At 42.5% G+C, this 18,772-nt stretch overlaps 1 protein-coding gene across 1 annotated transcript in view; it reads left to right on the top strand.

The window, feature by feature from the left end:
• LOC308470117 (uncharacterized protein C14orf132) overlaps positions 1-16,569 on the top strand; it is a 40,161-nt gene extending 23,592 nt beyond the window's left edge. The window contains exon 2 of the mRNA XM_080993404.1: positions 9,887-16,569. Within this exon, the coding sequence (XP_080849530.1) occupies positions 9,887-10,111 (225 nt within the window). The 3' untranslated portion in view covers positions 10,112-16,569. The remainder of the gene's footprint in view (positions 1-9,886) is intronic.
• Positions 16,570-18,772: the final 2,203 nt, after the last annotated feature.

Genomic DNA, 18,772 nt, shown 5'->3' with positions numbered 1-18,772 from the left:
TAAAATGGAAGGGATTAAGAACATCAGGCCAATGGCCCACCTAGTCCAGCATCCTGTTCTCACAGTGGCAAAATGGGCAAGCAGGGTCTGTGTGCCGCAACACTCTTCCCATTTGTGCTTCCCAGAAAGTGGAATTCAGAAGCGTTCTGCCTTCCAAAGAAGAGGAAAAACATGGCAAACATGGCTAGTAGCCGTTGATGGCCTAGCTATGATGACTTTGTGTCTGAGGCAGTGCCAGTTGCTGGAAATCACAAGTAGGAAAAGCGCTGTTGCACTGATGTCCTGATGCTTGCAGGCCTTCTGTCTCATAGGCCTCTGCAGGATGTGAAGAAATACTAACTTTTGCCTGTCCCGAATCTTCCAAAATTCAGCTCCATTAGATGACCTCTAGTTCCTATAATATGAGAGAGGGAGGAAAAGACTTTTCCCTTTTCTAAAGTTAACGATTCAGAACACCATAGCTTTTCCCTGTCAAGGACAAAAGGAACGTTTGTGATATGGAGTGCATCAATGCCTGGGAAAGGGAAGGGGAGGGATAAACAGTCCTTACCTGTCACACAGGTAAGTTCAGAAGTGATGCTAAATGTGGGTTGTCAGTTTGGGGGGAAGCAGTTTTATCTATTTTATCTGTAAGCCACCTTGAGTCCCTGTCAGGGGAAAAGGCTGGGTGTAAATAAATAAATAAGAATAAGAATAATTTGGAATGTATGTGTATCAGTTATATCTGTTATATCTCTATGCAGCACTGTGGTTCTTGGCTAGTGGGTCTGACAACAGCCTGGAAGGAATCAACCCCAAATAGGAAACAGGATGTTTGACTGAATGGATCTTTAATGTCACCTGTACATTCATCTGCTTATTGTGTTGCGGCAGTGATATAAACCTCATAGTACTGTTAAATCTCAAATCACAGTCCAACATCTAAAACTTGAATGAACATCCAGTTATCTCACATTAAGGCACTTCACCAAGTTTCACTGCAGAAGGCATGTTGATATTCTTAGGGGGATATACAAGCCATGGGCTGGTTCATTCTGTCTGGGGCTGCCATTCTGTAGAGGCACGTTGAGATGTATTTACTAAACTGAGTAGAGTCATTGCTGCAGGTAATGGCAGAAAATGCTTCATTCTCAACACCTGACAGTCAGCCACCTTGGGGATGCAATCGTAAATATACCTATTTAGAGACAGGTCACTGCCCACATCAAACTGTAAGCCCAGTGGCAATACTAGAATGTGAATTGTCCATGACAGCAGGACTCTCAAAGGAGGTGTGGGTTTTTTTGCTTTCTGTTTAAGATAAACAAAATGGAAAAAAAGAAAATGCCCACCTCCATTTCATAGTTTTTAAGGGTTCTCGGATATATAAAGTGAAGAGGGACACAGGAATATATTTACCTTCTGCAAAGTACTTTTAAATAATGTGTGTGTTTTTATTTAGCATTCTGCTCTCATCACGTATTCATTTCACAATGCTATGGGAGGTAATTACAAGAGATATGTAAGGTAATTAATTTTGTATATTTCAAAAATGGATATTCCATTTCTGTTTCCAAGGTCTGCTATTCCAAGGTCTGTTATTTTGATTTAATTCGACAATTAACCAGCAATGCAAGGTCATGGATGGAAGCGTGCAAACTGAGTTTGCCATCAACCTGTCTGTATCACTCTTGTTATGCGTTTGGACTGCTAAATTAAGATAGACCAGAATTGCTCCAGGGATGAAGCCTTAAGGCTGTCTTGGAAGGGACCATGTGAAAATATCCTTCTGGAGTCCAGAGGCAGGGTGTGGAGAGACGAAACTCTGTTTTGCAGATGCTCTCCCCCAATTAGATAGCTGGGTACTCTTCACCATTACACAGCATGTTGTCCAAACAAATGTTCTGTGTCTAAGTAGAATCACTGCTGATTCATTTGTACAGAAAATTTAATTGATTGACAAGCTGGAACGTGTGCAGAGGAGGACGACCCAAATGATTAAGGGTCTGGGGAATGATTGAGGGAACAGGGTATGCTTAGCTTGGATAAGAGGAGACTGAGAGACGATATGATAGCCATCTTCAAATATCTCAAGGGCTGTCACATGGAAGATGGAGCAAGCTTGTTTTCTCCTCTTCTGGAGGACAGGATAGGCTTCAAGTTACAAGAAAGGAGATTCCAGCTAAAAACCAGGGAGAACTTCCTGACAGGAAGAGCTGTTTGACAGTGGAACGGACTCCCTTGGGAGGTTGTGGACTCTCCTTCCTTTGAGGTTTTTAAGCCGAGCTTGGCTGGCACTCTGTCCTGGATGCAACCGCCTCAGGCGGTAGAATCCACGGGGGCAGCAGGTCCTGATGTCAATCTTTCTTCCTCTCTTGCTCCTGATGTAGAATTTTCCCCCTCACTCCTTCTTTCCAGGCAGGGAGTGGGGTTCTGCTTTGGGGTCTGCCTCGGGTGCCGAAATGTCTTGTGTCGGCTCTGCCCCATACATTGCGGGAATCACAGCTGATCAGGGTAGATATGTAAGAGTCTGATACCAGGGAATGTGGGCAGTACTGACTTAGATGGACAAATCGAACTGATTTATTGTGAAACAACTTCCTAGGTTCTGAAAGGGTGGCTGGGGCGGGTGGAGGAGGTACATTTTTTTTTATGTATGTTGCTGTAGATTCCCCCTCCCCCTGGTTTTAGGTATGATATTCCATTAGTTATGGAACAAGGCTTCTTCTTTATTGGCCCTGATGCAGGAAGCCCCTTTAAACACATGCAAGAGACTGTACACAAGCAGTGCAGCTTACAACACATTCATGAACAGCAGCTCCTTATATAGTAGCACAAACTGCCCCCCCCCAAGGAATATTAAAAATATTTGCACTGCAGCATGCAGTGAGGGAGGGGGCACTGTTGTCTGGCGGAAAAAAAATGTCATGCATGCAGCACTGATTTTTAATCTGCTAACAGATTACACCCACATTTTCTGGAATTGTCCCCTTTTTTTAGGAATTCTGTTTCTGAAATAATTTCAGAAATGTTAGGCTCCATTTGGACATGTGTTCCTAAGATATTTCTGCTTGGATACTTAAAAGGTGTTATCATAGACAGCGATCAAGGAGTGGTAATCAATTTGATTACTGCAGCAAAAATAATAATTGCTAAGAATTCGGGGGGGGGGGGGAGCTTTTTCCCTCTCGCTACCTTTGAGTGGGTCGAGAAGATTTGGAATATGGCAAAAATGAATGAGGGAGCTCATTTTAGGAGAATACAAGCAGAATTAACCAAATAAATATATTTGGGGAGCTCAGGGAGGGCAGAAACTTCCCATAGAACAGAAGGGCAAAAGCTGCTTGGTATTGCTTTTCAGTAAATGGGGAAATTGTATTTTTTTGATATACTGGAATAGCAAGTACAATGATAATATACAGCCTTATGATGCTCTCCATTCATCATAATGTGGGGGTTTTCTAGTTGGAAATTTTATTACTGTATTTTAAACTTTCTGGTTCTGGCTGTTTTTTTTTGCAAACTGTAACAATTGCACCACAGCATTTACAAATGTAAGTAACTTATTATTATTAATAATAAGGGACATATCCTCCACAACTCTTTCAACATTTTATTTTATTTTTATTTTAGGTACAAGATTCCCACCCCCACCCCCAAAAAAAATTCCAGCTCCACTATATATGGGATTAAAAAGCAAATGATTTTATAAGTTGCGTGTCGAGGTCCCCAGGGCCACCCCAATAACTCAAACATCACACAGAATTTTTTGTTTAAGATTTTTGGCATAATCTGGGCCACAACTTTATTAAAATACAAATTTGTGAGTGGTTGCTTAGGCATTGGTTGTGACTATCTGCCCCCACCATGGGGGACAGACTGACATTCCGCACGATGTGAAAGTCAGAATAGGGGAATATACTTGGGGGTAACGACGGAGCAGGGAACCTGCCCTCACCCCAAATGCAACCAGGAGCTCATTGCTATGGCCCGAGCCCCCTTGACAGAGTGGACAAGCAATAGTTAGCCCCCAATTCCTTTAACGGAATCCCTTGCAGCAGCAGCATTAGAGGGGCAGGCACTCAACCTACCAAGGGCAGGCACTCAACCACTGCCCCTCAACCAACCAAACCATAAACCTATGCCTAACCGCAACCTTATAAGTTGTGACGATTTGCTACGCAGTAGGCAAAAACCAAATGACCCCAGCCAATCAGCCAGATGGACAAAATTCCTACTGGGCCCCTGCCCCAAAGCAGATGACCCCATGACAGGCATAGCAAGGTCAAAGCGAACAACCCTAATTCTAGGGAGGGGGGGACGGGCAATCCGATGCACAGTCGAAAAGAGGAAGCTCTACGCCTCGTGCAAGGAGTTTTAGCATTTCTGGCTGTCAATCAACAAATGACAACATTAACCTCTTCCCAACAACAAGGGAAGCCCAATCGCATCAGTGGCCAACGATCACTTAGCCCACCCCCAACTTTGGAGTGTCCTGGCGGCCCCCACTGCAACATGTGCTCTCCATGAACACGCTTTATCAAAACCAACAAATTTATGATTAGTGGCCTAGTTCTTTAACTAATTTAGCACACAATTATAAGCATTTTAAAGCATGAAACATTACACATCTATCTGTTTTTTGCATCCTATTGTTATTTAGAACAAAGACTATGAGCAAAAGGGGAAATTGCTGCAGATAAATATTTATTTTATGATGAATTAAAATTCAAACTTGAACCTACTTAGTGTGTTGGTAGTCTTGTTTGTTTCACTTTATATAATTTCATTATTATATTTCTCTTTCAGTCTTTTTTCTCTTTCTTATATTTTGAATGGCAAGCTGTATAATGTGTGGAGTTGTATCAGGCTGAATTTATTGACAGCATCCTGCTATTTAGGGCTCTTATTTTTATTTTCACTAAATAAAACATTTTTGTGCTTGACTTTTAACACTGATTTTTATCCATAGCAAAGAGATTTCCTTTGTGAGCAAGCTCACTTTCACATCAGTACTTTAACATATACATTTCAAGGCATAAATGTGAAGGTTGCTGAGGCAAAGGGGGCCAGGAGGGGCAATATAAAATTTTTATCACTTAGCAGAACATGGAACCAGTGGGAACTGCACACTCATTCTGAATCTCGATTGAGGAAAATCTACATTATTTCATGTAAGAATTATTAGTTACATAGGTGTCAAATGTGCTAGCTTTTTTGGGGGGGGGGATTGCAGCATACTTTTTTTTCATTATTGCATACTAATGATAAGTATTTATGATGTTGGGCCTTTCTCATTTAAACAATGGTGCGAAGAGATGCTGAGCCACAAGGTCAGAATACATGGCATGTGTGCAATCGTGTGCTTTCTGAATTCAATAATTGCTTCCATAGCAGTAAGTGCTTCATTAGAAAGAATTTATTCTTTGATGTATCATAGTATTTTATGATGTATCATAGTATTTTAATATTCTTTTGGAAGCCGCCCAGAGTGGCTGGGGAAACCCAGCCAGATGGGCGGGGTATAAATAATAAATTATTATTATTATTATTATTATTTCCTCGAGAAGCCTTCCTTTCCTTAATATGAGCAACTGCCATACCTTAAACCTTCTTTTCCTTTACATCTCTTCTGCAAAGTATTGATGTCTTGCAAGAAATGCATCTTCTCCTGGCTCCTAAAACAACAATCCTTTGCAGGGCCGGCCCTCCCATTGGGCAGAATAAAGTGGCTGCCTCAGGCAGCAGTTGCAGGGGGGCAGGGAGTGATGCAAGGTCTTGGAGGACAGAGAACTGTGTTTCAGGCAACTTGCCCAGTGCCCCCTCAACTGAACTACCGGCCTCCATTGTGGTATAGGAAACCACCAGTGTTCAAGTTCGATTCAGGGAGCATCATCTGAGAACCTTTTCCACTTTGATCCATGTTTATTTTGAATTTCTTAATTAAAAGATGTTGGGTGGAGAGACCTGGAACTGACCTCCCTCCCCCCCCCCAAAAAAGGTCTGGGTTGTTAGCAATCTGAATTTTTAGAGTTTCTTCCCTTTTTTAGTCTTTCTTTTTTATTTCCCGATAATATGTTGCTGAAAACAGATGTGGTCTGTTTGTACAACTTAGTCCTGGGCCAAGATCAGTTGGAATGGATTCTAGCATCCTTTTAAGCATACGAGGTACTTAATCTTCCCCTGGAGTTCACAATTCAAGACCTTGAGAGAATCTTGAAATGTACAAGATGGTGAGTAGAAAGATGGAAATGTAGGGAACTGCCTTATAAAGCAGGTTCGACTATTTTCCGTATAGCCCTGTATTGGTAACTTTGAGTTGCAGTGGCTGTCCACTACCTGAAGCAGAGGTCTTTCACATTGCCTGCCACCTGACCCAGTTTTTAACCTGTGACCTTCTGAATGCAAAGCCAAGCTCTACTGCGGAGCTGTGGTACCCCCCACCCCCATGCTTTGGTTCCCCTCTTACTGAAAGACATTAATGAGAGATTTTCCTGTTGAGTCCGGCTGCTTCTAGACCATCACACTATAATTCATTCATACAAAGTGGAGTTGATGGTCTTGCGCAACAAAGCCACTTCCAAAAGAAGTGGGGTTTTTGTGGCAAGGAAAGTGCCAGGAAAATGCATTGGATAATGGCAGTGTTGGGCGACATCCTAAAACCACCATCCAAACAAGATGAATGCTCAATAAACAAGACAATCTGGCAGAGCCCTCTGTTGGATACTGGGATCGGAAACCTAAAGATTGCTTTAAACCACATTGTTCAGTTTTCCCGCAGCTAGTATATGTTTGTGCCAAACAAAATCAGTTTCCACAAGCATCATTTCATTTGTTTCCTGAGCTTTTTCTAGGGATCTTTTTTGTGAATACAGAAAACATAGACTAAAACACCCCTTTTCAAGCTCTTTTCCTAAATGTCTTGTAAAGGGCTTGACACTGATCTCTTAAGATTTTCTGCCAACCCTGGGGAAAGTAAGGCACCGAGGGTACAATTTAAATGGAAAGATGATGTATTGTGGGGCTTTGCTACAAATAGCACATTGCCCAATTATAAGAATAATCTTCTCCAAAGCTTGCCTAGTAGAGACATGTTAGAAACCCAATCGGTCCCCTTAGCTATTTGGCTATCTGAGCTTAGGGCCAGCTCTGATGTGTCTTTCTTCACTGATAAAGGCTCTCAAACCACTAGACTTTGAGAAGTTTCTGTAACAATGATTCACATGGACAATGAAGAAGAAGAATTCCCCCAGCTTCCCCCAAAGGAAGAGAACTCTGGGTTTTCCCAGTTGCTCATTTGAAAAGATCTGCTTCTCTTACACATTTTCCTTTTGTGCTCACTTCTTCAAATCACACAGTAATACAGAAGATTTTTAAGTATACAGTGGTACCTCAGGTTACAAACACCTCAGGTTACAATTCGGGTTACAGACTCTGCTAACCCGGAAGTAGTACCTCGGGTTAAGAACTTTACCTCATGATGAGAACAGATATTGTGCGGCAGTGAGAGGCCCCATTAGTTAAAGTGGTACCTCAGGTTAAGAACGGTTTCAGGTTAAGAACGGACCTCCGGAACGAATTAAGTTCCTAACCAGAGGTACCACTGTACTGGTATTAGACACCTAGGGTAGTGTTCAACTAAATAACTGTGCAAGTGGAACATTTATTGCAGTGGGACTTTGTCCCCATCCCTCAGTCTCTGTGTGTCCTGAATCTGTTCCAGAGAATTGGGGTAACCCCTACAACAGATTTAGGGGGTGCACAGGGGAGAAGATGAGGGAGGGACTTTCCATTGCAGTTATCTTTATGCTGTGATTAATCCCATCCCTATTAAAATTCTTTAGGTGTGACATTTTAGGTTTAAAAACACAATAATATGCAGTGGAAGTCCACAGTAAGTCATAACATCCAAGTGAACATACAGCCATGTATTACAAAACCACACTAAGAAAACACAATAAAATCTCAAGAGCTGAGAATGTACTAACATGACTAGCAAAATACAGAAGTTAACACTACCATGAAAGCTGGGAGAACAGAAAAGGCTTCGCTTGATGCCTAAATGACAACAATGTAGGTACTCCCAAGCCAGTTTCCCTTGGGTGAGCATTTCATAACCAGGGCACTACCCAGCAAGAATGAATGTAAGACGAGCCTACTGGATTAGGGCCAGTGGCTCATCTAGTCAAGCATCATGCTATTGCTGTGGTCAGCCAGATGCATATGTGAAGTCTTCAAGTAGCACCTGAGCACAGCAGCACTCCTCCTGACTCTTTGGTTTCCAGTAACTGGTATTCTCAAGCTTACAGAACACCACTGAGAAATGTTCTCTTTCTCAAAGCCACCCTCAACTTCTGATGAAGAAGACACTCAGATGAGGGGCTCCATTGCCAAGGGTATCATCATATGGGAGGAGACATTCCCTTGGGTACTGAGGTGCCAAGAAATGTGGTATCCCATCCTTCTTCAAACAGCTCAGGGTGGCAAAGATGGAGGGTACTGTTCTTGTTTTATCCATGCAGCAATCCTCTCTGAGGTAGATTCTGTTAACTCAGTGAGTTTTATGGCTTAGCAGCCCTTCAAGTTGAAGACTCGTCTCTTTAAAATAGGACATGAGGACATCCCTGCGCAATCTCTTAAAGTTTCTTAAAATTCTCTTAAATGATGGGTCTTGTCATATCAGATGGTTAACTTTGTCTTAATTGACTGCAGAATTTGTGGGGAATGGTGATGGCAGAGGCTGCCTGTCATAGGAACTTCAAGCCCAGCTGTTAGCTTTCATGGCAGAATTTGTCCCGGGCTCCAGACAAGCTCTGAATTAGAATTTAAATTCATCTGAAGGAAAAGACTCTTAATTCCCACCCCCCTAAAGTACTGGTTTCTTGCCTGGGATCAAGAAGGCATTTGGACATGCTGAATTGTGTGTCCACTTGAATACATTTTCCATATGGGTGTTTTCCCCTCCCACCAATAAACTGTGTAAGATACTATGTTAGAAGCTTGAAATCCCATAACAAATATTTATCTTGGACAAGGTCTGTTTACTGAAATGGTCATTCTGGAAGAATGACTCTTGAACTGATGCCATACAGAGTAGGTCTATCCTTTAGTGAGGATAGAATCACCAGCCTGGGACATCAGGCCTTCAGAAACCAGGACTAATGGGCTAAATTAGCCACTTGCTAGCCCTCTCTCCTTCACTTCCTTCCACTAAATACTGTTACCTCACCATACTGTCCAACTTTTTCTGACACAAAACTGGGAAGTGCAGTTTCCGGGATGTGCTCATAGCAAGTTACGTGACCCATGCTTCACTTTCACCACAAAGGAAACACTTTTTCGGGGCAAAAGCACATGAGACCACAGCACCCAAAATGGCCGCCAAGATCTTGTGTGAAAAAATGAGATGCCCTGTTTTTTCCCAGGGCTCTTGGAAGGTATTCCTCACTTCATGCCCCTCTACTATAACACATTTGAAACCCATCATCTGCATGTTAGGAGTCCTTTTGGAACACCATGTGACACAGTCCATAAAGAGGCAGGCCCTGCTAAACTCTGTGCACTGTGGTCTTCAAGTTATAAAGTATTCGCTTTAAGGCACAGAACCAGAAGCACATGCAGTTTTCTTACCCTCCCACAAGAAATGCTAGTGTAAAGTCACTGCAAAACAGAAACACCCGTAGCATTTATTTTTCATGAAAACATGTGCGAATCGTCTTGCACCTCTCTTAAAAGTATACTTTTGCAATCCTCACCAGTATATCACCAGATATTGCTGGACTCCACCACAAACAGCAGATGATGGAAGTTGTAGTCCAACGGCACCTGGAGGACAGCAAACAAGTATCTATTTATGGACCTCTTCCTCCAATTCTTGACCCTAATGTTCTAAATTCTTCTTCCACAGCTTCCAGTTATGGGAGGAGCCTTCATGGATTCGCCCAACGAGGACTTTAGTACGGAATACTCCTTGTTTAATTCCTCCGCCAATGTCCACGCAGCTGCTTCGATGCCGAACCAGCCTGAAGACGCCTCCCGTTCTTCAAACGACGCCATTTTGTTATGGATTGCAATTATAGCCACAATTGGAAACATAGTTGTTGTCGGAGTTGTGTATGCCTTCACGTTCTGAGAAGAAAGGACAACAGCTCGGGGAGGTGGACAGTTGCTGTTTCATCAGCGCAGAGTGTGTGTATGTATGTAGATATATATATGCGCACAAATGTAAATCTTTTTAAATATTTGTAGGTAGACCCTTGTTAGCTAAGAACAAGCTTAGCCAATAGGTGACCAAAAGATAAATGAGGGGGGGAGCCACCCTTGAAGTCCTTTGTAAGTGATGTGGGGAGGAAGCATCTCATTAACAGCATAATCAATTAAATGTAAAGTTTAACATGAAAAGCCAGTGAATTTATACTCTGTCAGATCATTGGTCCATCTAGCTCGCTATTGTCTTACTGACTCAGCAGATCTCCAGGACTTCAGACAGAGGGACTTTTCCCCGTCTCCTGTCTGGAGATGCCAGGGATTGATCCTGAGACCTGAATGCAAAGCAGAGGCTTCATGACTGAGCTATGGCCTTTCCCCATAATGCAAACTGCAACGCACACAAAAGAAAAGGCAGGTTTGCTCACCAAGGGCTCTGATGCTTGCTGGCTAGTGAATTTGTTGCTTATCTCATTTCTCTATGGTTTTAAGTCTCTAATTACTCCTGAATTGGAGCTTTGTACATGAATACCTGCCTCCTCAGGTTCTGCAGCAATATCTTTCCTTGCCCTCCGTAGGCACTGGACAAGTAGACATGCAGAACTGGTTTGAATTTTTTTATTTTAAAATGGCAGGAAGGTTCTGGCAAGGCAGCATGTGGAGAGTACTCCTTTTTTGTTGTCCATTACAAAGGCACATTGACATATTTCAATTGGTTTTGTAGATATGGTTACTTTCCTAGCAGTTTGTCCTGTCGGTGAAAGAAAACGACTCAGGTGTCTAGAAAGTTGTACAATCCTGTTGCATAAATCTGAAAACCCTGGGTCTGGAAGGATAACATGGTGGGTGTTAAGGATCTGATAATGAAATAGAGGCTTGCAACAATATTGACAGAGCCTTGTATTGATCTTGGTTACGTGGGGAAACATAATGGTGACAGCCCCAAAGCCACTCTCTCATGCACAGAGAGAGATTCTGATGTCTTCTTCTAACCCAGCTGCATTGACCAAAGTCTGTGATGGTCTAGAACAGAATGAGATGTTATTGTGTGTCTGTGGCTCAGAAACCAATGCCACTCTTTCACTAGGTCCATAGAGATATTCGTATAAAAACTCATGTCAAAGGGAATTAGGAGAAGGTCTTTTTTTTCCCTTTTTTTTTTTTTTTTTTTTGCTGTTGTTCTAAACCAGGGATAGAGAACCTATTCTTGTGGCTCCAGTTTCCAGCAGACCTAGCCAGCATGGGCAATAGACAGGGATGATGGGAGTTGTAGTCCATCACCATATGGAGGGCTCCAGTTGTCCACTCACTGCTCTACACTTGCTGCCGTGGTTGCCACCTGCTACTTCTCCTCTGAGTCATCATTGCTACCACCTGCTTGGTTGTCAGACACAGTCAAAGAGAAATAAGACAGTGATGGCTGGTTATCAGCAGCACTACTGCAGCACATAGAGGTCTAAAGGGAGTGGTGTATTGGCAAATGGAGATGTCACCAATCTGTTACCATTCCTCTTGTAGGGTCCCTGTCTCCAGTGTCCTAGAGTCACCCAGTCAGCGTGAAAGGGGAGCTTTTGTAGCCTCTGTATGCTCTCAAGCTAAGCATGTAGGGACACAAAGAACACAAGGTGCTTCAGTTTCAGGAGAATGTTGTGAAATGGAACTTCATGGAGAGAAAAAACACACAACTCAAGTCACTCTGAAAGAAGATACTGGAACACTCCAAATCATTTGCCTGTGGACATGCATAGAAAATGGTAGTTCTACAAAATTAATATTTTAGAAGGTTATATAATTGTAGAAGGGATATAGCTATGGGGGGGCATGGCTAGGACTAGCAGGAAGGGACCTGCACTTCTAAATTGGTCACTACACTCCTGGCCAAAGGTTCTCTGCCCCAGTTCCAAGCCATTGTTTGTACTTCTTATATGTCTTCTACCTCTTACCATTCCCAAAGCTCACCCCATATTTCAGACCTTATGTGATTATTCCTCAAGAGCGTCTGTATTATTTTTCTGGCCAACTTTCTGATTCTGCACACTTGAGTGGCTGTTGTTATAAGCAGGTTAATGAGCGTTCTCCCTGCATTAGCAACATGGTTTCAGTTAGCATGTCATATAAAAAGATAATCATGACAAATGCTATGAAAGTGCACTTTGTGTTTTTATTTATTATCAGCACTTTGTGTTTATTATTTATTTTTTGCAGTCGAATATTTCAGTGTTTCCAAAAGTGGATGTAGAAATCTTGGTGAACATTTCCTGTATTGCATTTGGAAATGCTGTGAAGAATAAGCTATTAATAAGCAAAGGCCTGATTCTCGAGATCATTGCACTGTGGTTGTTGCACGGAAGGCAGAGTCAGAGGCTGCAATCCTGTGCACATATCTTCCTGGGAGAAAGCCCCATGGTGAGAAAAATGCTCATAGGACTGGACCGGGAAACTTCTGTCATAAATAACTGCAGAGATAAAGATGGAGGATGCAGTTAAGCCTCTAAAAATGATGGAAGAGGTATCAGTAGAAGGAAAATATCAATTCTGGCTAGTGAATATTTATAGGCATTGTCTAACACCCCCCCTCCATTTATACATCAGGCCCACCTTTCAAACAGTTGACTAGCAATACATCTTTTCTTGCCTTACCATTATTTTCCATCAAGTCATCAGTCATCATTTGTTCAAGCGGCACATTTGCAAAGCTAAGAAGGGTCTGGTCTGGTTTCAAATTGGATGGGAGACCGAGTGTTGAGATTCCTGCATTGCAGGAAATAGGACTAGATGACCCTCAGGATCCCTTCCAACTCTACGATTCTGTGAGTCTACTGCTCAAACCCAAATTTCCCCAGTTCACCCCTCCCCCGTCAGTTCCCATTCCAAACCACTAATGAAAACTAAATGACTTTAGTTTCACGCTCCTGAGCGCTTTTTTTGTTTTGTTGCAAGCCTATTGCTAGCTTCATGATTAGATTGATTAGATATTCATAGGAGTTTCAGCAGCTCTGGCACATTTTTGCAGCAAAAACAAACTTTGCACCATCAAGAAGAGAGAAAAGCATTTCACCATGGTTACACACAATTGTACTTATTTTATTTTATTTTATTTTATTTTTACCCAGTGGGCTCCCTGTGCTGCTTGATGAATTTGCTGATAACAATGCTTCGCTTGAGCTAATTTCTGGGTTTTAATCTAAGTGCAATTAACAGCGTTTGTGTTTGTTTGCCGACGGACTAGACTAAATTTTAAAAGAACATTCAGCCTTGGGGGAAAAAGAGCAGACTAAAACAAATTGTGGAGAAAAGAACCAGGCTGTCTTTTTAAAGAGCGAGAGATGTAATTGCATTGCATGAGTGTACTGTTTTCAGAAAACAAGGCAGAGAAGGAGTTCTCTCCACCCCATAGTTTCCATATTCACGGTTTGCTAATATTATTAGTAATGGTCTCACATAACTCGATTACTGATTTAAGACCAAACTGCTACTAATATTCTGTAGTATTGCTTCCCACAAGAGGCAGTGATGGCCATCAACATAAATGGCTTTACAATTAGACAAATTGAGGATAAGGCTATCAAAGGGTTATATCTGACTAAATTCTACTCAGAGGAGAATTGTTGAAATTAATGGACTTGGGAAGGGACAAATGAAATTGACCATCCTAGTTCAGTGATTTGTTGTGTGTTTTCCCCTCCTATGAATGCTTCCTCTGCGGTATCCTAGAGATATTCAAGATCTTAATAACTCCTCCACATTTTCCTGCAGGGGAGTTATTAATGTGTAAAGCAGTTCTGTTTTTCACATCATGTCCCAGATAATGTAATTTTGCTCAGTGTCCTGCAGGTAATCACAGAAGTGGAGGGCCTATGAAATGAATTCAGTTTTTTAAAAAAGGAAACAAAAAAATTAATTTTGCATTTAGAGTTCTCACAGTTTGAATCTGCATCTCTTTGCTTATATAATGAAGAGCTACCCATTTCTAGTACAGTGGTACCTTGGTTTTAGAACAGCTTAGTTTATGAACAACTTGGAAATACAGTGGTACCTCTGGATGCGAACGGGATCCGTTCCGGAGCCCCGTTCGCATCCAGAAGTGAACGCGACCTGTGTCTGTGCGTGTGCAGGTCGCGATTCGCCGCTTCTGCGCATGCGCGTGATGTCATTTTGATCGTCTGCGCATGCGCGGCGAAACCTGGAAGTAATGCACTCCGTTACTTCCGGGTCGCCGCAGCACGTAACCCGAAAAATGCTTATCCTGAAGCTACTTCAACCCGAGGTATGACTGTAGAACACTGCAAACTCACAAGTAGGTGTTTCGATTTGTGAGCTTTGCCTTGGAAGCTGAACATGTTCTGCTTCCTGTTGAGTGTATTCCATTTGTAAATTGAGTCCCCCGCTGCTAATCAGAGGATTCCTGTTGAGTCAGTCAGCTGTTGAGTCCTGAGCACCCGCACAACACAGAGGTGATATTTGGAGCTTTTGTTTTTGCTATTTTTTGTGTTTTTGTTTGTGTGACTTTTTCATTTTTTTGACTGTGACTTGTTCTTCGTTTTATGGGACTGACTTGTGACTGTTGTTTTTGGGACTTGTTTTTGGGACTGTGTGGAATTCAGTTCCGCTCCTGGTTTATTGTGTGACTGCAGAAATGGATAAAAGCCCCCCATCCAAACAATGACTATCATCGGTGCACGTAAGGGGGGAATAATTTTAATTTTTATCATCTGCAATACTGTCTTACTTATTTTATAGTACAGTACATTGATTATTGCTTTCACTTTATGGATCAGTGGTCTCATTAGATAGTAAAATTCATGTTAAATTGCTGTTTTAGGGGTTGTTTTTAAAAGTCTGGAACGGATTAATCCATTTTGCATTACTTTCTATGGGAAAGCATGCCTTGGTTTTAGAACGCAGACTTCGGGAACAGATTAAGTTTGGGAACCAAGGTACCACTGTAATGCAGTGATGAATGGCCACAGCTGTACAGTCATATCTCGGGTTACAGACGCTTCAGGTTGCGTTTTTTTGGGTTACAGACCACTGAAACCCAGAAGTACCGGAATAGGTTACTTCCGGGTTTTGGTGGTCGCACATGCGCAGAAGTGCCAAACCACAACCCATGCATGCGCAGATGTGCTGCTGCAGGTTGTGGACACTGCGGGTTGCGAATGTGCATCCCACACGGATCACGTTCGTAACCCAAGCGCCCACTGTATAAGGAACACATGTACGAAACCATGCACTGTAGCGGCTTCTTATTAGTGAGAGCATAAACTTTTAATCTTAAGTGCATGAACTTTGAATACTATGTGAGTGAGTGCGTAGCCAAACTGTGGAATTTACCAGCACAGGTAGTCGTGATGGCCATCAATTTGAGTGCCTTCAAAAGCAGGTTAGGCAAATTCATGGAGGTTAAGGCTGTGTTACCCTGTTGGAGGCATTATGCCTTCGGGTGCCAGTTCCTGGGAGTCACAAGTGAGGACTGTGCTGTTGCATTCAGGCCCTGCTTACAGGCTTCCAATAAACATCTGGCCAGCCATTGTGAGAACAGAATTCTGGACTAGGTGGGCCATTGTTCTTAGGATGCATTGGTGACTTAGAATCCTACCCACCTGTTCCTTGTATGTAAGGCTTTGCTGTGTTGAGAGAGGAGCAGACCAGGGCTTTTAGCCATCATCACTATTCCTTTCCTGCAGAAAATGTGTGTTAGGGTGTGAGCACCTGCCCGCAAGTAGGGAGTCTGCAGAATGGGGATGCCTGCACACCCAGGTGCCCTGATCTTGCTGAGATCAGGGTTGGCTGGAGCAGAAATGATCAGGTGCTGATCTGTGTAAGTCTCCTCCATTTCTGGGTGGGGACAATTCTGTGTGTTCCCAGAAGTGACCTCCGGTGGTGTGGAGAGACTCTCTACACAGTGGGGATGGCAAGCTTGGGCTCTTTAGCTCTCCTGAGTCTGCTCATGCAGAGAAGTTTCCAGTATTAATTTGCCCCTTTTATAAATCTGCAAATGCTCTGTTATTTTTAACCAATGTAAAATACTGGGCTGTTTTTGAAGCCATCAATATAGAAGTAGAGCCAGTTGTTTTGATAGCCTCAAACAAGTCCGGTATGGGATATAACTGGGTGTCTCTTTTGCACTCCACTTACGCTCCTTCAGAGCTTGGAAGCCCCGTTAGGGCCAAAGCATACATAAGGTTATGCACTCTTGGGATTCTGGACACGAATCAGAATTCTGATGTAAATTTCTCATGTGGATTGTTCTATGGTAAGTGGGTGGTTAATCTATTTATTTTTCACTATTTTGCAGAATTTTTTTGGTGAGTGTGTGTTCTTTCTCTCTCCCTATTCTTTTGCAATGTGCTGAAAGCTGTTAAGGTGCTTGTGAGGTTTTGCACAAAAGAAGCCATCAGTTTTGCAAAGCATGTTCTTTCCGCTTTTTAAAGTAGTCTAACGTGACAGGTGTTCTGCTACAAAGAAGAATCCTGTCATCTGTCTTGGGTACTGTAGCGTGTGCTGCCAATGAAGTCTCTGGCTGCAGCACCCTAATACAGTCGTACCTTGGATCTCAAACGCCTTGGCTCCCGAACAAATCGGCTCCCGAACGATCAAAACACGGAAATGAATGTTCCAGTTTGTGAACATTCTTTGGAACCCAAACGTCCGACGGGGCTTCCACGGCTTCTGATTGGCTGCAGGAATTTCTGTAGCCAATCCAAAGCTGTGCTTTGGTTTCTGAACATTTTGGAAGTCGAACGGACTTCCAGAATGGATTCTGTTCAACTTCCAAGGTACAACTGTACTACTAAGGCAGGTGGAAGAGTTTCTGGATGCCATTAGCTGAGATGCTTTGAGCCTAGAGAGTGGCCAACTGCCATGGTGCCACCATGTTGGTTGCTGAGAGAGCTGCCTAGTACTCTAGGAGGGCCTACTACTCACACCTGCCCTGGCCCCCTTTACCTTTAAACATTTTTCACCCAGCATTTGATGCAGGCCAGGCAATTTGAGTATTGGAGCGGCCATTTTTGATTTCCAACAACGCCCCTTCTCAGTGCGTTGTGGGAAATTCAAATGGTCTCTCCAAGATCCAGCTACCAGTTCATCATTTCAGCACCATGCTGCTGCTGTCAAGTGATACTTCAGGAGAAGCCACATCATCAGAGGTTCCCTTCACCTGAGCTAGATCCTGCTGTCCAGAGTCTTGTGATGGAATCTTTATATTCTCTCTCTCTCTCTCTCTCTCTCTCTCCCTCTCCCTCTCTCTCTCTCTCTCTCTCTCTCTCTCTCTCTTTGATACTCTTTTTCTTTATACCGCTTGGTTTCTTTGGAAAGGTCAACAGTTGTACCATTTTTATCTTGTATGAATTGTTCTACAGAAACTTATTCTTGTAATAAAACATGTTCTTGATAATGGGGGTTTCTGAACAGAGGGCAAAACATTGAGAATGCTTCTGTGTTTTACCCGGGGTTTGCATAACATCTTGTATAAGTCTTGAACTGGTTTAAGCAAACCAAATGTATACTACTTTTTCACTACTACAGTGCTCCTTGTTGTTTATGAGCCTCACTATACATGTAATTATTGATATTATTATTATTATTATTAATTGGGTAGGGTGAAAATGCCTTTGTTAAAGTACAGTTATATTTGTGCTTTTCTAAAAACAACAACTATTAAAGTTATCAATGTTTGCAAATGGTGATATTTTGATTCTTTTCCTATAGTTACATTTTTTCTTTTATTTTACAAAAATGCAATGCATCTGCAGTCAGGTAATGTGACTTTATACTGGATTTTCTTCCCTTATCAGGTTATTTGCAAATCAGGAAAATTCAAATGGGGGATGAGGTAGGCAGTGCAGGCTGCAATGTGGATAAAGAATATATTGTGTGGATGCCACAAAACTGAAACAAACACAAGCAGCTTCAAATCCACCTTAAAACCCCAGTGTGAATGAGTCCTCTGTCTATGTCACAAGCCATGATCTAGCTCATTACAATGTGTTACGCTTTGCAGATGCCATTAGACTTCTCCCTTTTTACCTTCACAGCAACTGTCAGTTGTCTATTACAGGCACATCCTATGCACGGCACTCTTAGGTTGCCAGTACTCCCAGCTGAGGGATCCATACTGTGGTTTAGACAGGAAGCATTTTGCCCTGAGGCTCTGTTCTGACTCACTATCCTAAATCCATGTGCTGCTGCTGTAACCCTGACGCCTGATGACAGGGTTGATTCACAGCTGTGGGCTCTGGAGAAATCCTGGTTGAATTACTGCCCTGAAAGTCGGCGTGCTCAACTGTTTCTGTTGCAGCAAACATTAAATGATATGTCTCTTAAGATCTTCATGGAAGAAATAACTTCAGTTCACCGTAATACGTTGCAATAGGTTGAGAATTTACATTGCCAGCCAAAAGAATAAGTCTGGGGTGCTTCATTGGATATATTTTCACTGTGTGTTGTTCCCTCCCATCAATTTTTTCTTCTTCTTCTTCTTCGGCGATCATTCTTAGCTAAGTAAGATTGTCTTCCATGAATATGGTGTTAACAGTGTGTCCATAAGTGACTGTGGAGGCCAATTCTGGATCCTCACATCCTT

The sequence above is a fragment of the Podarcis pityusensis genome, assembly GCF_964106645.2.
Source record: "Podarcis pityusensis genome assembly, chromosome: 1".
Taxonomy (NCBI): domain Eukaryota; kingdom Metazoa; phylum Chordata; class Lepidosauria; order Squamata; family Lacertidae; genus Podarcis; species Podarcis pityusensis.
The sequence above is the reverse complement of the archived record's forward strand: the minus strand, read 5'-3'. Positions and strand labels throughout refer to the sequence as shown.